A 27169-nucleotide genomic window follows, 5' to 3' on the forward strand; every position below is an offset into this window, starting at 1 on the left:
CTGCAGGTGCTATTATGAGTAATTAGCATCATGATTTAGATATAAATTACCGTTAAATTTTAAATTGTTGCACTAATTCAATGCTATCTCCATTATTTTTGTTGTCACTGCACTCTCTGAGACTTTAGGTGTTGGTTGAGGGTGTAAAACAGCTTTAAGCCACTTTCTGAGGTCCCTTATTCAAATACAGGCTTCGTACGTCTTGGTTTTTCCTCACGTTGCTGACTTGACAGTTTTTATAAGTGGTCAATCTTGTTGCAATGTTGATTTGTCATGACTGATTATGTAGGTGAAAGCGTTTTTAATAATATCTCTCAAAAGAAATTTTTTATCAGCAGTCATGTGATTTTCCCCGTTGGATGCTGCTCACATTGATCGAATTTATCTCTGATTTCATTTTTTAGCTCTGCCATGCCTCCTCCTAATACTCGGAAGACTTCTGCTATAGAGGAGAAACTGTTCTGATTACTGTGGAAAAAAACTGCTGAGGCCATTGTTGCCATTGATCGCCTTCTAATAGCTTGGATGAACTGTACCGCTGCCAACGGTGGCGGTGAAAGAGGTGCTGGACTTATTAGTGTTGCTGTAAAGGAACATTTCTCCGAGATTCTGTTTAAACTGCATTTACAGTTTCATCCTCGTCACAAATTGGATAAGGGGTGTAATCTTTTCACTGCAGAATCTTTATATTTAAAACCGACATTTAATCTTTTGATTGAAAACACAGTAACACACAAGGAAATAACTCTAAAAAGTCTCAGCCAAGCAGAAAGTAAGCTTGCATACTCGAAACAAGCGTGTGTTATCAAGGTTACTGGCGATGGACGGAGTGTATTTGATATTGATTTGTCATGAGCATGTCGGTTTTTGTAAGTCATTTGATCAACACTTAACACTGCTGATGTCCTTCATTTGATATAGTAGCATGAAAAGTGTATTCATCTATTACTCTAAGGCGACTCTGCAGACTCTATCTCTCACTTTACATTGGTCTCATTCAGTGGTTTTCCAGTAATATGGTATCTAAATACCAACAGCAAACAAAAAAGTAGTCATACTTGTCTGTAGTGGTGTTTGCATGAGGAAGAATTTTACATGTAAGATCATGTCATGCTGCTGAGGCAGATCGTCAGACTGGAAAGTATGCATTTATTCAGACCGCTTGGCTTTATGTGATTAAAGACCATGGCGCTCGTGCACGTTTTCTGTGCATTTTGAGAGTTGCCTCTTCATCCCACCGTAGTTCATCAGAGTGACAAACACCTGAAAACACAAAGTCGCCCGACCATGACACCTCCCCTCCCGCAACACGCTGTAATCAACTTCAGCGCCAAGTGGACAGCAGTGTGGGAGTGCGAGCGAGTGTGTCCATGTACATGAAAGTGTGTGTGTGTGTGTGTGTGTCTTTTTGAAGTGGAGCTCCTCCTGTGGTTTGTACTCTGAATACATTATCTAGTTAAAGTGGCAGAAAGGAAGCATCCACACGGGTAAGTGTGTCTGTGTGTGTGTGGTTTGTTGTTGGTGAGAGCAAAATTGTGCTATTGTTAGATGGGAGTGGGCTTTGAGAAGTTCAAGTGGTCAATAAAAGAAGTTTATCTGGTGTAGCATATTCCACAACACACCACGGAGTGCTGGGAAAAAAGTAGAGCCTTATAGAATTAATTATGATAAAAAACAAAACTGAAACAAACACCTGAAACGGAGTTGAAGTTGGTCATTTTCCATTGTAGAGCCATTTTCAGACCAGTCAACGACTGATTGAAGCATGTGAAGGAAGATTTGCAGCCAGTGCAGACATGAACACAGCAGTGATATTAAATAAAAGAAGCATGAAAGGATCCGTGGTTCTATATGATGTAAGTGATCAGAGATGACCCCCAGAGGATTACTCCATGTCTCAGCCAAATGTGTCGCTTGTCCCTGCAGAGTTTTCCTTGTCACACCGACGAGCACAGAGCCACAGCATCTTCCTTTTAGCGCTGCGATCTGCCGCCAGTGTTATGAAAGTGAGCCACGGAGATCTCACTTTGTGTTTCAGAGTGATGGACTTAAAAAAAAAAAAAAAACTGTGTCGAAGTTTGACAGTAAAATCAAACTCCAGAGCATGATACATCTCTTGTGAAATGTGTAATTTTTGGCATGAAGGATTAATTGAATTTTCGTTTACACAACTAATCCTTTTAGATTGAGCAAATTAATTCAATTTTTTGAGAGAGATATTTCAACTTCTCGCTCTCTGAAGTGGATGTCTTCCCTTTTGCCAAATTATTGTTGCATGGGGAGCTGGAAATACGGTAAATTTTCCAGTGATCAAAGCTACTTTACGAGCAAACTGAGCTAAATGCGTACATTAAATGGCTTTACACTTTACAAAACCACAACTGTATCTCGCCGTTGACTCTTTCGTTGTATTGACGGTCGAGCCTCTGTGTTGACTGCGTGAACAAAATGAACTAAGTGGACAGCTCTCTCCATTTAGCCGCCTCCCAGAAGCACAACCCAGTGCGCCAATTTCTCAAATGTCATTAAATGTCAAAAAGCTGGCCTGCTGAGAAGCAGAAGGTTTAGACCTCTGCAGGATCACACCGACTGTGTGCTTCATTGTCCAAGAAATACAATTTGGTGCCTGTGTATGGTGAACACACGGCAATAGATTTTCTTGCTATACTATAATGTAATATGGATTATCTGTCCCACAGTGACTGGGTGACACATTCGAGGCTTTGTGTTTCATTAAGGACCGGAGTGCACGCACATCATCAGCCCCTCATTGTATTCTAAATTGCCTCCAGTTAGCTGAGTGATACTGGTGATATCCAGAGGCTACCGCTGTTTGACTTTCACACGCTCACTATGTTGCTTCCTGAGATCTCTCTCGTGGAAAAGCCCCTTCAGTCAATACTCCAAACCGCAGTTACTGCATTCTCAGAGGACTTCAGTTTCTTTGATCTGCTTTCTGGCCATGGACAGTGATCACCGAGTCCCTGGAAGTTCTCATTAAACCTAAAGACGAGACATCTCCGCTGCTGTACTTGAGTCTGAACACGCCGGTGCTCACATGTTAGAAATGTAGTTTCACAGTCTGATCTATCAGTATGTGATTATTATCAGACCAACAAGACCAGAGCTTAGATAACAGTTTAAACATTTATTTATATTAATGCTAGTCTGTCTGAAATAAATACATGAATCTGTTTTATAACTATCAATAATCAATCAGTTCAGTCACATCCATGAGTTTGATGTATTCGTAACACCATGAATTATTTAGTGTGTGATTCGACTCTTTGTAGGCAGATGGCTGTCAGAATGAATCACAAAGCGATACACAAATATATCAGTCTTACAAATGTTCACCACCCGCCTGCAGGTCGCCTTTTTAATGGCAAAGCAAAGAGTCACACACCCTACAGGTGTAGCAAAACTTCCTCCTCGAAACGTCAAAAGATCCTGTGTGATGAAGCAAAGTCCATTATACCTTCTTTTAGGCTTCAGCACTCCAATAGCAGTGTTGTTTGCTCACTGTTTTCATGCAGACGGAGTTGGAAGTAGTACAGAAAAGTTGGAACTTCTGTTGTAACTTTCTGCGGTTGAACAGCATCCATTGCTGCGGAACAGATTTAAGTTGTTGACCCCAGTTATTGATTCCTGAACAAGACCTTGTTGTCAATGATAAAATGTGCATCATTTTAGATTTTTTTTTCAGTGAAAACTGAGAAAAAAACAAAGTTTTTCCAGCTCAGTATTTAAACTGACTAATATTTACACTCGCTGTGACAGTATTCATGAACAAAGACGGAAAGAAAAAGAAAAAAAACTTCTTAAGACGTTGACTTGTTTGAAAGAACGTTGCTGTTGTGCCTTTGTTATGCGCAGGTCGTTAAAGCCTGTCGCCTCCCCGACCGCAGTGCAGGGGAGGAGGAATGAACGTTGCACGAGGGCTGACAGAAGCCGCCGGAGCAGACGAGGCCGCTGTGATCAATCGGTCCTCATTAGCCGGCTCGGTGTCGGAGCCTCCTCAGCAGTTCCAGGCAGATGTGGCTCCAATCACCTCATTATGGCGTCTACCTCACCTCCGCCGTCACTTCGGTGTCAGAGATGTTCCGTGGGAGCAGTGAATGACAGACTTCCAGGCAGCTCTGCTGCTGCCGCCGCTCACTGCGATGGAATTTAACGGCAGCCTCCCCAGCTGCTGCAGATAATCTGTTGGTACAGAGTACAGGCTGCGCTAAGTGGTCTGTTAAGGTTCTTAACTTGATTTGTTGTCTCCGGTAATAAAGAGAGAAGTGTCTGGCTGCAGCTTGGGCCTCACCAACACACACACACACACACTTATTAACTCGGGCAAATCAAACACACTTCTCCAGAAGACCGGGGACTTGGAATTGTTCATGCAAATCACAGCAGAATGCAGCGTGAATTAAGCAGGCAGGGGACGACTGGGTTCACGGCGCCGTAGTCAAGATGCTGGTTGAATATGAAGTGGCACGAAACGCACGTGAATGTGGATCAGAGGCTGGCTGCACGTTAGTGACACCACTACCTGTTGGTGTCAGACACTTCCTGCATTTGTTTATTCAGCTGTGAATGTTTATGCAGCACTTTCTGTCAAACACCTCCTGAGATTTAGGTGTTTTTTTTCCCCCCATCTTTATGCAGAGAAGCTGCTTCAACTTCAGGCTGTATTTAAACATTTTACAGAGCCGACTGTACTGTGCTGATGGGGTTTGAGCTTGTATTTGCTAGTAGAGAACAAAGAGTCAACCAGGCTGAGGCAAATGGAAAGACTCAAGAAACGCCTCATTTATCACAAAGAGTTTGTTTACTGTCCGAGCAACAAGTCTCCTGTAGTTCATCACCCAATAAAAATACATATGCAGCAGATTTCACAAAGTTTATTTGATAATTTTTCACAAAAAAGAGTTTAAACCTTAGATCACTGACAACCCCACAGCTTCAGACTCACCTCAAGGAAATAATCCAATACTGTAATAAAACCGAGGTCCTGCTCCGACACACACGGTTAGGATCTGGTAGTCGGACTTTAAGGAATGGTTCCGAACCACACTGAACAGTCAGGCCGATATTTCTCGGCAGAGCCACATCTCTGGGCCCCGTCACAAACTTTTCAGCAAAACTCTCCGAACTCCAGGAAAAGTGTGAAAACAGCCGGGACTCCCTCCACACCGCCGTGCACCTCGTCGTCTCTCTTTCCCCGCCTTCGCCTCTCCCCTTCACCAGTCTGTTTACCTGACACATCCCCAGGCTATCCTTTGCTGGGTTCGACTTCTAGCAGATTTTAAAGCAATCGTCGGTCCCCGCAGGGTTTCATTTGCATCCCCTCCCGTCTGATGATGGTACATATTTCCAGTACCTGCGTTGCTCGCTGGAGGAGAGGAGACTTAATTGCCTTCTGTGGGTGAAACGGAGCCAAGAAAACTTAAGCCGCAGACTTACAAAGTTTTTAATCGACTGCAGAGTTTACTCAGAGTTCTCAGTCCAATAAATGTCTGAGTAATTCGCAGTGTCAGCCAGTTTTCTGCAGGAAGACAGGAATGGAGAATAAAAGGAGACAAAAGTGCAGGGTTCACCGTACGCTCATTTATCCAGCAGCTTCGTGTGAGTCGACTTTAAATTGCCTCCTGAGTTACTTTCATGTTTTGAATCGGTGGTGTCAATCAAAGATGTCAAATCTTTAGGCCATTTTAATCTGGGTCTATAATTAAAGTGTGTTTGGTCTGTCGGAGCTGCTGTTTGCTCTGAACATCAGGGGTAACCGAGTGAAGCGCCGGCATCGTTTCCTTATTTAAACCGAATGTCATGTCAAGATACGGTAGTAAAACACGCTGGTGGGGCTGTATTCCTTATTAAGCAGTACAAGCAATTCCACTGAGGCAGATCATGTTTTTCCTGAGCTGTTTTTTTTTTCTGCGGTGGGAATTTGGGATGTATGATTACCACATACAATATATCATGCTGTCATTTTAGTCTCAGGCTTGTCATACGATCACTTGTCTTTACTCCATGTCTATGCAGTGGAATGTTTGAATAAAGAATTCTTCAAATTGAATGGCTGTATTTTCCAGAAATAGTCGTGGATAGCTTTAATGTCTTCAAAAGTATTTTCCCCCTGAGATTAACAGAGTATTCGTAGCCCCAGATTTTATGATTGGTCAGTAATGCGCCTTTCCAAGCTTGTTAAATGTTAAAACGATTTTACATTTTTACTACAGACAGTACTTCAGTTATAGCCTTTGATTTGTATTATATAAGGCATAAAAATGCTGAACAGAAGTCGTCGTCTTTGCTTGAAACAAGCTGTGATTCATCACGACCCCCTGTGATCCATATCCCATTTTCCATTTTGGACATGGCAACTCGCGATAATAAATTAAGATGCTCTTTATTGAATCTTTCTCCAATATTTTTCTTCATATTCTCGTCAATTGCCAATATCAATATTTGCACATATTTGTTCCCAGTGTGTTTTTAGCTGAGATAAGACAATATTGATAAGGATCGACCGATATGGCTTTTTTAGGGCCGATGCCGATGCCAATTATTGGTACTTATGGAAACCGATAACCGATATGTTGAACCAATATTCATTTGCAGCAAAAATGAACATTTTGGCATCAAATGTAGCTGTGGGTGGGACATTGTTCCACAGCCCAGAATAGTGACTTAGTAGTGAAGTGACGAGTGAAGAGAGATGTGATGCGCTGAGTGGAAAACACTTCTACATTCATTATACTCAGGCCTTTTGTTTTCGTTCAGTTTATAATTGTGTGATCACTTTATTATTATTGTTATTATTATTACTGATACATGTAATTATATTTATCACACACACACACACACACACACACACACACACACACACACAATAATTAGGGGTGTAACGGTACACAAAAGCCACGGTACGGTACGTACCTCGGTGTAAGGGTCACGGTTCGGTACGTTTTTCGGTACAGTTGGGAAAAAGTAAAAAAAGCTCACAAATGTACCAGAACATTTTTCCCAAGCTTTCCCATGTGACACATTATTGGCCCAGTTTACATGGTGTTTTTTTTTTTCAATCCGATTGTAAACAATAGTATTAAACGCGAGTGTGTTCATGTACAGCATACAAAGCATCCACGATGAATCGAAATGTTATGTCTATAACTTCGGTTCCCTGAAGGAGAGGAACGAGGTACAACACATATTGTATGGGATATCACGCCCCTTACGGCCTGCTGAAGACACCTCTATTCACGCCTTTACGGCAGATGATCTGTGATGACGTGGATGGCCCGCCCTCCGCTTATAAGCGGCCGTCATCACAGACATCCCTCAGTTCGATAGCCGCTCTTCACGAAGCCCAGCTGACTGCGGGGCAATCAAGTGTTGTACCTCGTTCCTCTCCTTCAGGGAACCGAAGTTATAGACATAACATTTCGTTCCCTTTCAGTCGATTCACTCGGTACAACACATATTGTATGGGACATATATACACGCCCCGCAGAGCTGCCACCGAACCCGAGCCTAGCCTGCAACCTAGTGCGAAGCCGACCCAGCAGAAAGGACAGACTGAGCCACCGAAGGGGCCGTCACGTCCAGCCGATAAAACCGCATAAAAGTATGAGGAGATGACCAGTCAGCTGCAGCACAAACATCAGTTATAGACACTCCCTTAAACATCGCCCAGGAAGTAGCCAGGCCCCTGGTAGAATGAGCTCTCACTCCCCGGGGCAGCGGGAGGCCTCTGCTGCTGTAGGCGGAGGAAATAGCCTGCACAATCCAGTGAGAAAGCCGCTGCTTAGACAGGGCCTTACCCCTAGCTGGATTAGCAAAGCAAACAAACAGCTGGTCACACGAACGCACATCCTGCGTACGGTCAATGTAGGCGCGTAGAGCCCGCACCGGACATAATAAATGCAACCTCCTCTGTTCCTCAGACTCAAAAGGAGGCGGACAAAAACTCAAAAGTTCAAAGGTCATAGCGCTGTAGGCTGCAGGGATGACCTTAGGTAAATACGCCACATTCGGGCGTAAAGTAACCTTAGTCCCATCACCAGAAAACCGGGTGCATGAAGGACTCACTGATAAAGCATGCAGGTCACCCACTCTCTTCGCAGAGCACAAGGCGAGAAGCAATGCAGTTTTGTATGAAAGAAATTTCATATCCACAGACTCAATAGGTTCAAACGGCGGCCCACATAAGGCCTCCAACACCAGAGTTAGATCCCACGAAGGAACGCCAGATCGAATCACCGGCCTCAGACGGCGGACTCCTCGTAAAAACCGTACGGCAAGAGGGTGCGCGCCTGGAGACACACCATCAAAGCCCACATGACAAGCCGATATGGCCGCCAAATAGACTTTAATGGTGGAAAAGGAGAGACCCTTATCCAGAAGCTCCTGCAGAAACGTCAAAACGTCAGCAATAGAGCACTGAAACGGGAGAACACTGCGGTCCTGACACCACTGTTCAAAGGCCCGCCATTTATATGCATAAAGACCCCTGGTGGACGAGGCCCGAGCACTCTGAATTGTCGCCACCACATTAGGGGGCAGACCTCTCGCTAATAAGATGGACCTTTCAACAGGTAGGCATGCAGCCGCCACAGTTCCGGGCGCGGATGCAACACCTGACCCCCCGCTTGAGAGAGGAGATCCTCGCAGACTGGGAGCCGCCATGGCGTTGCTGCCAGTAAGCTGATTATCTCCGCATACCATGATTTCGCTGGCCACTGAGGGGCCACCAAGATCATGAGCAGGCCCTGCTGCCGCACCCTCTCCAGTATTGACAATATCATCTCCACTGGAGGAAATGCATAGAGGAGCACGTTCGGCCACGGGTGGGCCAGAGCGTCCATCCCCAGAGGAGCATTGCGGTCCATTATGGAAAAGAACCGAGGACAGTGCGTGTTTGCTGCGGTTGCAAACAGATCCACCTCTGCCCTGCCGAACCTTTCCCATATCTGAGCCACCACCCGTGGGTGCAACCTCCATTCTCTCACCATAGGACCCCCCCTGGAGAGAAGATCCGCCCCCAGATTCAGACAACCGGGAACGTGGGTAGCTCGGACTGACAGGAAATTGACACTGCACCACTGCAACAGAGAGTGACACGTCCTCAGCAGGGGAAGCGAATGAGTGCCGCCCTGCCTGTTTATATAGGACACCACTGTCGTGTTGTCCGTCCTGACCAGGACATGCTGGCCGGCCAGGTACTGACAGAAATGCTGCAGAGTTAAGAAAACCGCTAGCATCTCCAAGAGATTGATGTGCAGCCTGCACTGAGTCGGTGACCAGACTCCTCTCACCGTCGCCCCGTCGCACAGACCCCCCCAGCCCTTCAGGGAAGCATCCGTGGACACCACCTTGCGCAACGTCACCCTGCCTATCGGGGAGCCCTGACACAGCAGGCCGGGCTCCCGCCATGGCCGGAGAGCTAGCAAGCAGGAAGGCGTCACCGTCAGCTTTCTCTGAAGATGCCGCGCTGGGCACAACCGGTGAGAGCGAGACCAGCGTTGAAAGGCCCGCATCTTCAGCAGACCCAGCGGCACCACTGCTATCATGGAGGCCATCATGCCGGTCAGCTGTAAAACCGTGCGAAAACGGAGTCTGCGTCCCAATTGAAACTGAGCGAGGCAACGGTGAAACGCGGTCACTCTGTGTTCTGACAACCGTGCTCGGCCCGTAATTGAACATATTTCCAGTCCGAGGAATGAAAACTGTTGCCGCGGAACCAGAGAGCTCTTCTGAGGATTCACAGAAAATCCTAGTGACTGAATGTGCGACAGTAGCAGCGACAGCTGCGCCGCCGCCTGCTCTCTGGAGCTGGCCACCAGAGCCCAGTCGTCCAGATACGCCAAAATACGCACGCCCCTCTCTCTGAGGGGAGACAGCGCCGCTTCTACACACTTGCTGAAAGTGCGTGGGGCGAGAGACAAGCCGAACGGCAGCACCAGGTACTCGTAAACAGAGCCCTCGAATGCAAACCTCAGGTACTGCCTGTGGTCGGGATGAATCGCGACGTGGAAGTACGCGTCTGTTAAATCCACGGATGCAAACCAGTCCCCCGGGCTGACCGCGGTAAGAAGTTGTCTGAGAGTTAACATCTTGAACTTGTAAGTCCTTAGACGTCTGTTTAACACTCTCAAGTCCAAAATAGGACGGAGACCGCCCCCCTTTTTCGGAATAACAAAATACCGGCTGTACCAACCTTTGTTTTCCTCTGAGGCGGGGACCACTCGAATCGCCCTCTTGAGCAGAAGGGTCCGTATTTCTTCTCTCATCACCGCCGCAGCTGCCCCAGAAACCACGGTGTTTACCACTGACGTGAACCGCGGAGGTCTGACTCGGAACTGCAGACGGTAACCCGTAGCAACGGTGCGCTCTACCCAGGGGGATAGTGCGCATGCGCGCCACTGAGAGAGACGTGCCGCCAGTCTGCTGATCTGGGGCACTGTAAGTGGAGAGATGTCGCCCCCTAGCGTACCAGGGGGGAATGACACCGTTTGGCTGCCCTTCTGCACAGAAGGTAGAGGACTGCTGCCCTCTAGCGTGCCAGCAGGGAATGACATCACCTGACTGCCACTTATTTGAAAGCGACTTCGTTGCTTTATTTTTTGAAAAACCATAACATTCTTTATTAGAACAAGGTTTTGAACACGACACGCACCAGAAACATTTGAGTGTGTGGGGGGAAAGTGCTTGGGAGACCATGTTTGGGGAGTACAGCGCCGTTTGGGACTGATCCCCTGAACATAACATTGAACCCGCCTCACGGGGGGCAAAACATGAAGGGCCGCAGCGTCTCCCTGCTGCACGGGCCCTTCCTGACTCCATCCCAGGGTTAGGACGGCTGGTTCTTCTTCCTCTTAGGCGCCGAATCCTTCCGGATGCCTGGAGGTGGGCCCTTACTCCAAGCCGAGTGGCGTGGAGGCTGAGCGGGTAGTTGGTGTCGCGCCTGTTGTCCCTCCTGGACATTGGCCGTCGGAGTCGCCCTCTTAGGGAGCGGCTGCACGGCTACAGGCCTGCGGGATCCGGATGCGGATCTGGGTTTTACCTCCCGTCTGGGAATGATGCTGCGCAGAGCTTCGTTCTGCTTCTTCCCCAGCTCAAATCTCGCCTGGATGGCGTCCAGCGACTGACCAAACAGGCCCGCAGTGGAGACGGGTCCGTCCAGATACAAGGCCCTGTCTCTCTCCGGGACATCAGACAGAGTCAGCCACAGATGTCTCTGCGCTACCACGGTAGACGCCATTCCTCTGCCGAGGGAAAGCGCTGCACCGCGAGCCACACGGAGAATGTAGTCTGTGGCGACTCTGACCTCGTCCAGGAGAGGAGACAGCGGGTTGTCTGGGGGCAAGTGCGAACCCAGCTCCGCCAGACACATAGCCTGGTACGTCTGCAGCATAGTGACAGAGCTCAGCGCGCGGGCAGCACCCGCCTGAGCTCGGTAAATTTTTTCCAGCTGTGACGCTGAAAATCTGCAGTGCTTGGACGGGAGGGAGGGGGCCCCGCCGACACCATGGTTATGGGACGGGGCCAGGTAGGCCGCCAGAGACGGCTCCATCGGTGGCGGGTTAACCAAACCCGCCTTCTCCGCTCCGTCCAAGTCCGAATATTGTCCATAGCCGGGCACCGTGACGCGGGTGGACAGTGGTTTGTCCCATGACGATGTTAGCTCCGCCACAAAGTCCGGGAACATTGGCAGAATATTTTTCACCGCTGCCGGCTCGGGGGGTAGAAAAAACCCCGCAAACCGTGACGGTTTCTGGGACGGTGGAGGAGACGGCCACTCCACCTCCAGCTTCTCCGCTGCTCTGCGAAACAGCGAGAGAAATGAATTGTCGTCGCGGTTAGCCGAAGCCGTGGCTGCGGCTAACTGCTCTGACGGCAAGCCCTCGTCCTCCGACAGCCCATGCATGTCCAGACCGATGTCCAGCACGTCATCGTCGTCATGATGGGCTGCCAGACCAAAGGGCTGGTCAGCCAGCTCGGAGGACCCGGGGTCAAACCCGGCTGCTTCCTCCACTTGCTCCATGTGGTCCGCCCAGCTAGTAGCGGGGACTTCGACCTGGAGCTCCTCGTCGTCGGAGCCAGACGAAGCTGGGTCCCTGGACTCGGAGAGGAGGGGGTCCTGCCGTGCTGCTGAAGCACCCAGCACTTTTTCCACGAACTTGACCCGTCTCTCGAGTGTCGACCGCTGAAGCTGGAGACAAAACTCACACGCTTCAGGGTCCGCCAACGCCCTCCTGGCGTGGACAACACCCAAACAGACGGGACAAGCCTCGTGCTGGTCCTTCTCGTGTAAGGAGAAGCCGCATCCCTGAGGACAGGGACGAACAGAAGACTTCTTCCCCACCTTCGGCCTCGTGCTCATGACGAGACACGAAGCCTGTACCAGTCCGAAATTAGCGCTCCGCGGGCAGTCACCTGCTACAGCAGTAGCAGAGGCTAACACCAACAGCGAGCTGTTCAGCTAATTCCAGCACCGGAGAAAACAAGCTAACTAGCAGCAGCTAGCTAACCTGTCTCGGCGAGGTGTTCTTAGCGCAGTGAAGAGCGTAAGAACTGAGGGATGTCTGTGATGACGGCCGCTTATAAGCGGAGGGCGGGCCATCCACGTCATCACAGATCATCTGCCGTAAAGGCGTGAATAGAGGTGTCTTCAGCAGGCCGTAAGGGGCGTGATATCCCATACAATATGTGTTGTACCGAGTGAATCGACTGAAAGGGAACCTTGTTTACAAGGACCCTGTGACATGCGCACAAAGTCTCACGAGGAACTTGCAGGTCTTCCTCTCTGCAGCAGCAGTCCTCAGCGCCAAGCAGAGAGTTTTATCTGCAGATATCTGCTCAAATAATGTCCCAACATCTCCATGATACCTGCTGAAGGAGCGCTGCTCCCCTGACCGCAGCACCGCCGTGCGGAGCAGCACGTCTCGGTGTGAGCTCTGCGCCGCATGCCGATGTTTCGAATTAACTGGTGCCCGTGTTAACTTGTGACCAATAATGACTAAAACATCTAGTCGTTCTGGCGAACGTCGGTTATCGACAGTCACAGTGACTGTATACGTTTAAAGTCTTTTGTGAGTCTTACTTTAACAACTGCTGTAATCAGCATGTGTTTACACAGACCTCCGCTGTCATTCGTTAACACGGGAACCAGTTAATCCATAACACCAGCCGGCGATCGCTCGTATTCTGCTATGGAGCTCTTTATACAACTCGCTGTTGCGCGATTTGGTTCCATCTCACCTCTCCAATGTTTTTTATGTCGGGGTTTTGTATTAAAAAAGTGTTTTTCCACCACCGTGGCGTTCTCTGCTGGTTTTTTGACTGTGCTGCTTCCTGTTTACTGGCACGTCACACGTCACTCCGTATGAGGGAACGCACTCGGAACAAATACTCTCCCGTTTAATCCGCTCCGCCACACGCTGCAGCTCTCATTCCGCTTGTACTTTCTTCTTTGTTTGTTCATGTTTGGACCTGCTTGTTGTACTTCTTCTTCTTCTGTGGTAATGGTGGTTGCCGGCAGCTTTTAGGCTCATTACCGCCATCTAAGGTTGGAATTTTTTTTTTTTTTTTACTCACTGGTGTATTCGTCGTGTGATTGTGTGTGCCGAACCGTGACCCCCGTACCGTGACGGTACGGGACGAATACAAATACCGTTACACTCCTAACAATAATGCAGTCATCTCATCCATAACTTCCCCAAAACTCCAATATTCAGCTATCTGTCGCTGCTGATGACACAACTCTGTCCTTCATTTTCTGGTATTCTGTCCCCTGTATGTCCGTGTACTGTAGGAATAAAAAATAATAATAAAAGAAACAGTGGAGAATCCTGGTTGAACTAAAGTTGTAGGCTACTGTAACGCAAAAAAATATGTTAAAATCAATGTTACCACTAATCGATGCGCGCCCCCGTGGGGGGAGTCATTTTTCGGCAGGTAGTCTGTTCTCGGCACGGTCACCAGTCAACCCCCGGTCGCCCCGACCGACTCGGCCCCACGCGTCTTCTGTCACGCACTCACGCCACACATTGAAAACTGGAAAAAACAATCAGCGGTCGGTCTGTGACAGGCTTGTGTTTGATTCCTCCCGGTTCCACAGCAGCGCACAGGACAAATTTACCGGTATTTTTTTTTTCAGTTTTCAATGTGTGGCGTGAGTGCGTGACGGAAGATGCGTGGTGCCGACTTGACTGTAATCCGCTGCCGGCCGACCGCTCCTGGCGTCCCGGCGAGCGGGCTGTCCGCCGGCGTCGGGCCGCTCCTCGCGGCTGTGCAGCCGCGTGCCGTGCTCTCCGGTCGGGAGACTTGAGGACAAACGGTGTGATTCTGGTGACTGACGGGTCGGAGGCGGAGAATCTGCCTCAAGCTTCATATTTGCCGTTCTTTGGAACTGGCTAGCTTAGCTACAAGCAAGCAGAAGTTGTTTGCTCATGTGATCACATCACAATGCATTATGGGAGCCGTAGTCAAGACAACTGACTGACAACCGAGTGGTCTTTATTACCGTATTTTCTGAAAAAAAAGGCGCACCGAAATATAAGGCAGACAGTTGGGCTTTGAGACAATTAGAGGCTTTTAGGTGCGCCTCATAGTGCGGGAAATACGGTAAAAAAAAATTTTTATCGGATATTGGTGGAAAAAAAGGCCGATGCTGATTATTAGAAAAATGCCCAATATCGGCCGATATTATCGGCCAGGCCAATAATTGGTCGATCCTTAAATATTGATAAACCTGGCCTTTATTCTAATGACTCGAAATGCAAACATGGAATATAGTTTTATGCATAGTTTAAAGTGCTTATCTTGCATTTTATTTGAATAGCAGTCAAACATCAAGAATCAGGAATAATAATAGCCAAAATTCCTTGATAAATGTTGATATCAGACCAGTGTTCATGTGCCAATTAAAGGCCCATACTGATTTTCTAATAATACGGTGCTTTCTTTCTGATTGTTCAAAAAAAGTAAGAAGCTTGAGAGTCTCTCTGTAAGCTTCACCGTTCTGTGCTTGTTGCTGTTGTATTGATCAAGCAGGGGCCGATCAGAGCATTCCCTCGCCACCTCCATTGGTCAGTCTAGAACAAACTAACAACTGTCTCTGTCTCTTCCACTTCCTCTCCGTGTTTTCTCCCACGTTTCTCCTCTGTACCCCCGTGACCATACAGATGCCTCGGCGGTGCGTCCGTGACTAAATAAGCGCCGTCTCCGTGGCGTAAGTCGCAGCGCTGATGTCAGTCTGGCGTACTTGCTCGCGTCTTGTGTCTGAGAGGAGCGGAACACGAGGACGTGTCGGCATTTTATAGCTCCGTCCCCTGTGGCGAGCAATGAACAACCGGGGACGGCAGGAGAAAACGGAAATCGGCACGACTGAGGAAGGAAGCAATAGAATACAGGATGCAATTTACAGAGAAAAGTATAGGAATCATTTGGAATTTCAGTAGAACGTTGTCCGATCAATACCTAAATCAGAAGTATAAACCCACACACAGTGTGTAACCCCATGCCACACAAACACTGATAATGTCTAAAGTATTTTTAGAAAGTCTTCATTAAACACTCCCTCTGTAGGTGGAAACACTGAGCAAACTCAGGCCCCGTTCACACACAGCAGGTCCATGCCGGCCTCTGTATAAATACGATAAGATACGCCTTTGTTTATCCCACAGTGGAGATATTCAGTGTTGTCAGCAGCAGTACACACAGAGATACAAACTAAATGGAAAAAAAAAAAAAACTGCAAATATAAGTGTAAATACACTCCGATATAAAGAATGAGGTTAGCAAGCATGGAGTGAAACAAGATTGGACCAAGAGGTAGAGCCACTGTTCTCGCTGATGAAAATATTTAAAAACTTTTGGACTTGTAAAAACAAGAACACTGAAAAGCTGCGGACAAAATGGATCTGTTAAGATGGAAGGTGTGACAAAGCAATGAGTTCAGAAGTCCGTCGGTCCACAGGTTCACTAATGGAGGGAATTTAGTGATCAAGCTGCTCTCCCTCCCACGTTTACACCTACATAGCTCAAAATCATTTCAACATTGTCCACCAGCGGAAGCTGAATGACGCAACGGCAATAACAACTTACAACATCAGAGTCAAGCTATATTGGAAGTTCCCATACAGACATGAATCTGAATGAGCTGAAGCTGTTCTTGAAGCAGCAATGGTTCCTTCTGATGAGCAACACTAACCAAGCTTCAGTCCTGTTGATGGAGCCTAAGAAGGATCGACCTCTCATTAAATCCAGCTGTCAGGATGAAAATTTGCTGCATATGTGCAGAGAAGACATGAAACAATGCATTTTTTTTTTTTTTTTTTTTAAGATTAAAGGCTTTATGGCCAATTAATGCAGAACACTAGGAATTCCAAAGGTTCCCATAATGTGTCCTCCGGTGCTGCAGCCGGTGCCATACTGCCCGTATCATTAACTCCAGTAAAGGAAGAGTCTCCTATTGCTCCTGCTCATGGCAGCAACCCCAATTACAGTAGTTTCTATGATTTATGGCGTGTGCGGCTCACAGGACAGGTTTGCAGGGCCCTTTCTTGTAAAGCGCGAACAAAGGGAACCTTTCACTCGACAGAGGAGCTGCTGCCGTCCAGACTAACGACCGGCAGCCTTCTGTTGAAATCCGTGTCGAGAAGATTAGCTTGAAACATGGAGAGAGCAGATTCACGCACGGAATCGAACCGTGAGCAGTGAAAGAGACAGAGCAGTTTAAATGACACAGCCGGGAACGACGACGGGGGCGGGTCTGAAACTCCACCGAGCACACGGCGGGTCGGATGTGAAGACGCTCATGACCAGAAGGAGAGGAAACTGGGAAGTCTTCGAATCTCGGTTGCAGAGTTTCCAATGCATTGCTATTACCTCGGTCCAGGTGTTTGATATGTGAAGCATGTTGCTGAAATCTGTCCCACTTCCTGAATCTCGTGGCTCTTCCGTCTAACATTGTCCCTCCCGTCTCTCCATCCCCCCCTCTCTCTCCCACCCAGGAGGATTTTCGGAATAAGGTTCAAGATTACATCAAGCACTACGCCAGATGATAGGAGCACCGGGCGCCCCGCACCAGCCTGCACCACCCAACCAAACCGCTCTACTTCGCTTAACTCGGTCGACCCCCCCCCCCCCAACGTGTGAATCAGCAGCTGACTCCTCCCCCCCCCCGTTCACCCAGTTGCAATAAGCTCCACATTGCAGGAATATAATCATTTAAAAAAAAATTAAAAAAGCAGAAAATAATGCTGGACTTGCATACAAAAGAGAATTATGCTTTAATTATGCTAATCGACTGACCGTCACGACCACGATGTCAGCGCGTCACGGCGAGGTCCGTGAACGGCGCTCCTCCTCGCTGAGGTGACGGCGAGCGCCTCGGCGACGCAGCGCCGCGCCCGGCCGTTTCGAAACTTGACGAATGAAGAGAAACAATATCTGTTACTATCAGTTCTCTGTTCCAGTGCCTGCCGTGTTTGTGTCGCAAAAGAGGAAAAAAAAAAATGCATGTGAGTTCACAAACGTGCACACGGACGCCGCGTCGCGTCGTGTGGTGGAAGTTGAGCGCAGAGAGACACACACACACACACACACACACACACACACTGGAGAAGCCTCCAGCCCCATTAGACAGCATGCGAATGACCACATTGACCCATTTTGTTGTCATTCTTTTTGCATGTACACACACACACACACACACACACACACACGTGACATTAAATACTGCCACTAAAACCACAGCCAAATGTTTTGCAGCTTAAATTAATTTTTCCACCTCTTATTTTGCTCCTTCTTTCTGTGTCTCACACACACACACACACACACACACACACACACACACACACACACACCTTTTCCTCTCTTGGTTGTAGAGGTTGAATCATGCAGTGCAATCACAAAGTCGTTGGAAGCGTCGTCAGCATGGTACTGAGATCACTTTATTTAAAATCTGCCTGTTTTTTTTTTTTAACACACTTTTTAACCGTAGAACCTCAGACATTTGTATTTACTGTTTTTATCACAGTAGTGTATTGAACAGTTCGCTGTTCGCCAGTGAAGTGTAGTAAAGTGGCTCGAGATGAGCCCAGTTACTAATGCTGCAAGATTGCCGGCTCCCGAAAATAACCCTCACACACTTGAAAGTTCTCAGTCTGCTCCCTCCGAGGACGTTCAGCATTCATCGTCATGGGGTTTAATGGGTTTTCATCAGCTGTGAACATGTTGTGTGGTTTGATCTGTGCGTGTGTTTGGAGAAGCATGCAGCTGCACCGGCCTCTCAGTTTAAACTTTTGTCTGCTTAACATTCCTGTTGAACATCTCAGTCCGATGGAATAATGAAACGTCACCACTGACAGAAGCAGTACTTTGACCAATCAGAATATGACTCTCATCTATTAAATAGTTCATTTTATGTGTAATCGACAGTACAGACAGGTATTTGTGTGTTTGCCCAAATAATGAGATTTTTTTTTTTTTTTGCTCATCGAAGTAACTGCTTCAGTCTGTCACTAATAAATGTGGGGGAAAAAGCAGGATGGATAAAAGCCTTAAATGTAATTTGTGGAATTCACATCATGCCTCTTTTGGATGGTAATAATGAGTCACCGGCCGTCAATCTGTGTTTTGATCATGTCAGAACACAGATTTACAGTTGCATCAGGAAGCATCAGATGTTGTAATGTCTCAATACACCGTCTTGTGGCACAAACTGGTATTGCAAAACTAGATTTACATTTAAACTTCAAAAAAGCAACATATTCAATGTAGCATGCTTATTTTGTTCAGCTTTCCATGTCACTGCAGCGAATTGCTTCTCCAAACCAGACACCAATCACGTTCCACTGAAGACCCATCTTCCACGTTGAGCTCAGACCCGGTCTTTTGTTGTCACTGTGCATCACAGACAGTAAAACCAACAGGAAGCTTTCCACTGACACTTTGTGGCTGCACTGTACACAGACCCTGTCACTCTGGAGGTTTCCCACGCTCACATGTCGGAGTGCGTCTTCCTGAGAGGACACGGCTCCAGTCTGACTGTGTGATTTCACTCTGAATGTGTGTGGAGGTGCATGAAGACTCTCAGACTGCTTGATCCATCAAAACTCCTCCTCCTCCGCATTGGAGAAGCTAAAGTTTGCTTGTCGGTGGATTCCAGCGCTCGACGGGATCTGATCTGATCTGATCTGAGCCTCTGTTTAACCACGTCGTGTCCGATTTGGCCAATGATTGTTAAGTTTTCTTTTTTTTTTCTTTGTGAGTCGGCGAGCGCGCCGTCTCGCTCGGCCCTCGACTCGCACCGTGCCTCCAGTTCAGACGGCGCGTAAACGCGAACTGTTCTCACTCCGTTCAGCTCTGCGTTCACACGCCTGCATGAGAGTCTCCACGACCCGCCAGAGGATGTACAAATGTAATCAACTGAAGACTGAAACTTTGTGTCAGACGCGTGTTTAAAAAACAAACAAAAAAATGGACATTTTGTGCTTGTGAAAGTGTGCGAGTGTGCGTACGAACACGTGGAGAGGGTGTGACTTGTTAGCATGTTGTGGTTCCCTCCTGGCTCGTTCTTGTTCCGGCCCCCAACACGTTCAACTGCTTTTCGTTTCCTGAAGCTCAGCGAGGGTTTGAGACCGGCCGCTGCCAGAGTCCAGGAGTCTGACTGACGCTCGTGCGCTGCAGGCAGACGTGAACATGAAAGCCATCCTGTGTTTTTGCCATGACAGCTGTGTTTGCCTCCTGGAAATAAAAGTGTGTGTTTTATCTTAGCCTTACGACCACTCAGACTCCCACTTGGACACTTTGTCGTTACCACCCTCAGTTCGGCTTCTTTTTCTTTTCTTTTCTCCCCCCCCCCCCCCCCCCCCCCCCCGTTTGTTTGATTTCTTTTTCGTCTCGGGAATCGTCTGCTCGACTTTAACTCCATTTCTGGGCCAGAGGAAGAAGATAAACAGCCTGTTCTACAAATCCTCAAAGGTTTCTTTCTCAGATTGTATATCCATTTTTTAAGATATAATAAAGAGAGTATTAAAAAATTGAAAGTCGCGTGTCTGTTTATTTTTACACGCTCTACCTCTTCTCCTCTTGGACACTTACAAACGGTTTAATTCAAAGCTTTCATGAAGCTGTAAAGCTACAGATGAGGATTATTTGTCTTTTAATTGTCTCGATTTGTTGTCGGTAATGTCACATGAAGGTTTTTCATAAAAGACCGAAATTATGTTTTCACACTGCTTGTTTTCCTCCCAATGAGCCGAAATCCCCAAAGACGTCCGGCAGGATTATGGAGGATGAAGGAGATCAGCCGTGTGCGGACAGTGTGATGGTTTTGTTGAATCAACACACACCACTCGGCATTTTATCTGCTCTGTCTAAACTAGTACAGAATATTTTTTCTAGCTTTTTGTAAACCTTTGTGACTTCTGAAATAAAACTGGAAAAAATAAAGCTTAGTTTGATCATAAGTATAAGTGGACTTTAGTTGTTTTTAAAATGCAGTGTGAGAACTCTTGAAAATAAAAAAAAACAATTTTTCACACAGACTTGTCTGAAATGTTGCGAGCAGGCTGTGTGGATATACTTTTATGATTATCTTGATAATGTTGATAAAATAAACACATGAATCACGGACTCTCCATCCAACACGTCCCACTGATTAGATAGAGCTGTAAAGTTATGACTTGTGTTTTATTCCAGCGCTTCATCATATCAGGTGTCGACAGTGGGGAAAACCAGAAGCATATAAATCAAGGAAACAACTCAAAACATGTTCCTACTTCTAGTGTAATATGCTATGGAAATACATTAACAACACTTTTTACTCTTCTGCTGAAAAATCATTCCAGTTGCAGTTTATCTACGGTGTTTATTGTGTGAATAAATAATTTAAAAAGAAGAATATTCATGCAGAATGAGTCAAATGTTAAGATACAGGTCAATGGTACAATGTCAGCAATAGTTTCCGCACTGTCACCCAGCAGCCCTAATATAAAGTCTAACAGAGGCTCTTCATCTCCTCCGTGGTTGATGATCATCTGCATTTATGAAACCCTGACGAATCTCCACCCTGCCTGTGCTTTTTCACACACATCAAGAAATCTGTCGGAATCCCGAGATGATCAGAGCAGCAGAGAAAATAATCAGGGTCATTTGTTACTATCAGAACAGTTTGGTGTGTGTGTGTGTGTGTGTGTGTGTGTGTGTGTGTGTGTGTGTGTGTGTGTGTGTTCTTGTATTTCTATCCTTGTCGGGGCCAAATGTCCCCACAAGGATAGCAAAACGTGGAACGACGTGCCTTGTGGGGACCTTTTTCCGGTCCTAAGTAGGAGAAACAGTGTTTTCTTGACCATGTTGTTGTTACTGAAAAAAGTAAAAGTGCAAAAACATTTCTTTAGGGTTAGGCTTTATTGTGGTGTGGGTTAGGGTTAGGGTAAGGGTCAGGGTTAGGGGCTAGACATGAATGGGAGTCAATGGAAGGTCCCCACAAGGATAGAAATACGAGACTGTGCGTGTGTGTGTGTGTGTGTGTGTGTGTGTGTGTGTGTGTGTGTGTGTGTGTGTGTGTGTGTGTCAGGGTCACATCGAGCCTCTCACAGACTGAAGAATATTCCCTGTAGGATGGTTATCAGGAAGTACTCGTCTCCCTCCTACATGTGTAAATCAGCTAATTGTTGCAATGTTGTGGCAGCTAACAAAACACTCTTTTTCCTTCACTCCTTGTGTAAAAGTTGTGTAAATGTGAGACTTTTCTGAAACAGCAACGCAGAACCAACGTGTTTTCACTGTGGACGTGTAAAAAAGGCCTAAAACTTTTTTTTGCTACCCCTCACTAAAATTAATAGTGTATCCATGACTATTGACAGCTTCTCTGCCACCGTCTAACCTCCAGCCTGAATGATCAGAGCCTTCAGCCACACCGCCCCCACATCTGGAACTCCCTCACTCCACCCCCCCACCCCCCCCCCCCCCCCCACCCCCCCCCCCCCCCACCCCCCATCATCCAACATCATTAAAAGAAAAAAGTATATTCATGCTAAATGTTGGTCGACAGCAAACCTGATGATTTTAATTGTTGACTGAGAATGTGCTGATGATCCAGTGGGCGTTTGCTGCCAGCTGTTTGCCTTCCTTCCTTCCTGCCCATCACTCCACTCTGAGCAAACTTCATCTCACCCCGGCTGCTCGCTGACCGGCTGTTTCCTCGCTGCATCTCACTTCTTCAGCTGTTTAAACACCGTCTGGTTCTGACACTGTTTAACTGCAACAAGGCGTCAGTGTGATGCGCAAAAGTAAATGTGGACTTTTCTTGGCAGTGAAATGTAAATAAGTGCATTAAAACACGTGGAAGGAATGGATAGGATGATTACTGCAGCACATTTTGGTGAAAAGATGCTTAAGGTTAGCCAGCAAACATCCAGCCATCCTTTGATTAGAATGGGAAACTCAGTCTGTTTTTTCAAGAGCAACAAAAGAAGCAGTGGTTGTTGACAGATGAATAAAACTGAAGAGCACAGACGAGCAACTGTTGTCCCCTTCGCCACATGTGGGATATGACACATGTCGCTTCAAGCAGAATCAAAACAAGAGTTGCAGTTTCTCCAGAGAGCATTTAACTCATCAGTGAAAGCCTTCATTCGCAATCCAGATCCTTGTTGGAGAAAAACCACGAAGTGAACCGATCGTTGGCTGTATGGTCCTGGTACGGTACGACATCTGGCTAACTCGGTTATCTCATCTGGATCCGATACTGCTAAGTTATGTAGAAATCAAATGAGGGAGCCTGATCTTGTTTGAACAGTCGTAATGAATCTGCAGCGCAGCTCATTACAACAAGTGAAAACAGAAACCAGCCTGCAGCGGAGTCGTCTGTTCCCTCAGCATCAGCTCCGGGTTACAATGAGGCTGAGTTTGCTTTAGACACAGGATCCATGTGTGGATGGTGAGACTATGACTCTGTATGACTGACGACACCGTGCTAAATTCAGACTAACATAAACGATATCAGCCACTGGCTGAAATGTTAGGAAGGAGATTTTTCATCTCTGCACAGATAAAATCACAGAGTTCTGTACAGAACAAGGTAAAAGACAATACAGTTCTACATTTCACAGTTTTATCTGGTGATGATGTGGGATGTTCTAGACGTACCTGTCAGTAGTCTGGCTGCAGAATTTTGTGCCACTTGGAGTTTCATTAAAACAGTTGTGTTAAAACAAATAAAACGAGCGATCATTTCTTTCAGGGATTGTGTGTGCGCCTCTAATTTAGAGATTTTCCACAGATGTTTCCTGCAGCATAAAGGTGCAGATTCATTCATCCATGGTCTCTTGTGCATCTTTTTGGGAAAGAATGACACACTGAATACATTTTCTTGGTTACCTTTATGAAAATTCTCTCACTTGTGAGATTTTGCTCACTTAAAATTTTACCACTCAATTTGCAAAAATCCACGTCAAAAGTCCACGTCCACAATTTAAATCCAAACTCTGCTGCATTTTTCTACCTTGTGGCTAAATGTTTGGCGCGGCGCCGTGCCTCACTTGTGTTTTCTGTGCACGAGCGTTCATTGAGCGAGCATATGGACTCCCGCAGGTCCAGGTGGGATTCACAGAGTCAGTGTCTCTCCAGCTCCTTTGTTCCGCTTCAAAAGCAGCCCACGCACTGGCTCCAGCGGTGGGAGGCGCCTCATTGTGCTGCGAGATCAGCTTGGCACAAACAGCGATGCATTTAGTCACGCCAACTTAAGCAGAAGCAGAAACAATGAAAACATCAGCGCCATTCAATAAAGTTCCATCTCCAGCCGCCTCAGTGAGTCACAGCATTAATGTCAGATCAGCATGATTTACTCACGTCGTCCTGCTTCTTCCAGTCACCGTCGCAATAATCTCACAGCCAATCCCAGAAATAATCGCCATTTTTTATTTTTTCATAAAGATGCTAATTGCAGATGTCTGCAGGGCGATCAACTCATAGCCAAGGTAAATACATGTGTGGGAAAAGCCAGGGTACCCAGAACCATGTGGGGGCACAGTGGAGCATTTCACATTATCCAACCAAGTGTGGCGCAGACTCACAACAGTGTTATGCACACATAAAAGGACATCGCGGTCAAGGCGAGCGACGGCGCATCCGGCGGCAATATGTGCCGCGACTCAACTTATCACGTCCTGCAGAGGAAGTCCTGTCAGCCGTCGAGTGGAGATACTTGAGGGAGGCGAAACAAACGAGCTGACCGCACAAGGAGCACGGCGAAGTCGCTTTTCTTCAGCGGCTTTGATCCGGCACTCGTTCAGCAAAGACGAGGGTAAAGAAGTTCATACTCGAGGAAAGTTGACTCAAAGATGCCTCGTTATTTTAATATGTTCAAAATATGTGTGGAGAAATAACTCAGATATATATCAGAATAAAAATCTCTCTGCTCAGACACGGATTCATATCGGCTTCTTGGAACTCCCCAGAATGAAGCTGTAATGTATTCAAAATAACTTTCTCCTCAAGACTCAGTGAAGAAAATATTAAAAAAAAAAGTTTAAACTAATATTCTGAATAAGTTTTGTTTTAGAAAACAGAGCTCCAACAAAGCATCGTTTTTACACTTTGCCCATAGTCTCCGTTGTCTGACCTTTGTGAGCGGAGCCGGTCATTCGGGCGTCCTGTCCAAACGCGGTGAAGGTTTCTGTGTAACGGTAAGTTTTTACAAATTTCTATGATGCACTGGAAAATGATGAAAACCAGACGTTATATTGAATTTATGAAACTGGATGACTGAGACAGGATGTGAGGGCACAAGTGCACAGAGGTCACACACTCTTCTACTACAATGAGTGTGTGTGTGTGTGTGTGTGTGTGTGTGTGTGTGTGTGTGTGTGTGTGTGTGTGTGTGTGTGTGTGTGTGTGTGTGAAGACATTTTTACCATGACTGTAGTGTCCATGCACAGTAATATTTATATAATAGAGCAATATTTTAGAAAAAATTCCCCCGTTTCTACGGAGTTTTTGAGACAAAAAAAAAAAAAGTATGGAAGGAAAAAGCTTGAATAGGTGTCAGAGAATGAAAGAAAGATGTTCATGTTTATGCATTTCCATGAAAAGATGTGGTTATAATGATGTTCCTGCTGCGAGCACATTCCACTCTTCCCACATACAGACAATAACCTGCTGGTAATCACTTCCTCAGAGAGTCTGTTCTGCCGTCATGTTTGATAAAAGAAGACACGAGTGAAGGGAAAAAAAACATCCCAAGAATGACTTGGAGCCAAGAGTGCTTTTCTTTGAGAGTTTGTTTTACCCCTCTTATATGAACTTTATATTTGAACTGAAATGCCTGAAAATAAACTGTCTCCCGAATAAACACAGAAAGATTATTTTCCACACGTCATCCTTTCAGCTGCCTCCAACATCACTGACCTCTGAGGCACCTGATTAATACTTAAGCACATTTTACCTGCTAATTACTCGTCCCAGTGGTTTCAGCTAAAGCAGATGTTCACATTAATCGCACAAATAAAAGACAATGCAACAGTGGATAAACACATTATTGTTAGTTACACTTTACCCTGATTCTCTTACAGTAGTCATTAGATTTACGCCTGAAGCCAGGAGCATCGTGCTGGTCCATCCATCTATTGGTCTGCCATTATTTTCTCATTTCTGCAGTATATGTATCAAACTACCTTAAGGGGATTTCACCTAAATTATCACACAAATCCAATCTTACCCTGAGATGAATTGCTTCTCTTTTGGTAGCCAAAGATTACAGGTCAAAGGTGAAAACCATTCTGACTTTGCGCCCAAGACGAAAATCAATTGATTTCTTTGGCAGGTTTTAGCTCCCAGATATTTTCATTGCCATATTTCTTATCAGTGCCTCACTTCACCACCGTTGTGGCTACAGTGAAATACTGTAACTGAGTGCTGGACTTTCAGTCCTCAAACTTCTGTATTGAGTTGCGTCAGCGGGACGGGGGTCACCTTCATCGATGGAGGCAACGGTTCTCAGACTGTCAGAAAGGTTTTTGTGGATCCGCTCCTGTGAAATCAGAGTCTTTCCACCCCGATGACCGACAACGCCGCGACAAGAACTGAAGATGACTTGTTTTTCAGCACCAGCGCGCTGGGAGAAGCAGTTACAGATGCTAACTAGTGGCTGTATAGAATTGCCCAAGGTCGGCTGGAGCACTCTGGCGGGTTGTGAATTTTAGATGACGATCGACTCCCTGCTGCACCACCACCAGTCTGAGCTGCGGGAGGTATTTCTGCAGTGTCACTGAATTTTACCCCACAGAAATCGACCGGGCTACACTTTCTTGACTTTGTCTGTCCACCTCTGTGCCAGACGCTGCTTCAGATTTCTGCTCTCAGCTGACAGGAGTGTCACTCGATGAGATCCTTGGCTCCGGAGGAAACGTCCACCGCTGAACTTGGAGAGGTTTTTCTACTCAGCACAACAGGGGAAAGTTGGAGTAGTCTGTCCTCTGGAATCCTATAGCGACATGCCACTACTTTTCTTTCTCAACGGATGTTTTATTCTGAGTGAACTCAGGAGACTCACAAGGAAAGAAATCTTAATACTCATATCGGCTCGTCTGCAACAATCAAATTGACTGTTTTCCACAACCGCTTTTAACTTTTTAATGGTCTAAGTGAGTGAGCTACTGTCACTTCAAAATACGTGAAGAAATCATGGAAAACGTTATCAATATATTTTGAATGTAATGTTAGTATATTGAAGACAAATTGAAATGATTATTTAGAAAAAGAAAACGCTCTGATGTGAAACTACAAGTGTAACAGGTTCAAAGGAATCAGAACTTATATAAAGATGGCTCCGGGGTGTGATTAGTTCATCGATGGGATATTTTCAGTGATCACAGCGGGGGGTTAGTGGCGTGCTTGATAATTGAACAGGAGTCGGTTTGTAGATCAGAGGGGGGTAAAAACATCTCCAACCCCGAGACGGGCAACTTTGATCATTGTGACAGCTGAGAAAAAATGACATCCTCTCTACCAGAGGGCCAAATGATCAACAAGATTCATCTGTCCCAAGAAATATGAACGCTAAAGTGATTAAAAGGATAAAGTGAGTGATTGTCTCACATTAGAATCAGCAAGCGTCTGTTTGACGACCTTGAATTATTTTCAACCTTGATACTGAGGGCTG

The 27169-nt window shown here is 46.5% G+C and overlaps 1 protein-coding gene and 1 long non-coding RNA gene across 2 annotated transcripts in view; one reads left to right on the forward strand and one right to left on the reverse strand.

Annotated features, from left to right (window-relative positions):
• Window positions 1–19186, forward strand: part of ube2f (ubiquitin-conjugating enzyme E2F (putative)) — a 43368-nt gene extending 24182 nt beyond the window's left edge. The window contains exon 10 of the mRNA XM_030112561.1: window positions 17013–19186. Within this exon, the coding sequence (XP_029968421.1) occupies window positions 17013–17063 (51 nt within the window). The 3' untranslated portion in view covers window positions 17064–19186. The remainder of the gene's footprint in view (window positions 1–17012) is intronic.
• LOC115403601 (uncharacterized) lies at window positions 698–19321 on the reverse strand. The gene is made up of 3 exons (XR_003933226.1): window positions 19180–19321; window positions 5239–5242; window positions 698–708 (listed from the first exon to the last, which is right to left on the reverse strand). It is a non-coding gene; the product is annotated as an uncharacterized LOC115403601 (long non-coding RNA).
• Window positions 19322–27169: the final 7848 nt, after the last annotated feature.

The sequence above is a fragment of the Salarias fasciatus genome, chromosome 16, assembly GCF_902148845.1.
Source record: "Salarias fasciatus chromosome 16, fSalaFa1.1, whole genome shotgun sequence".
Taxonomy (NCBI): domain Eukaryota; kingdom Metazoa; phylum Chordata; class Actinopteri; order Blenniiformes; family Blenniidae; genus Salarias; species Salarias fasciatus.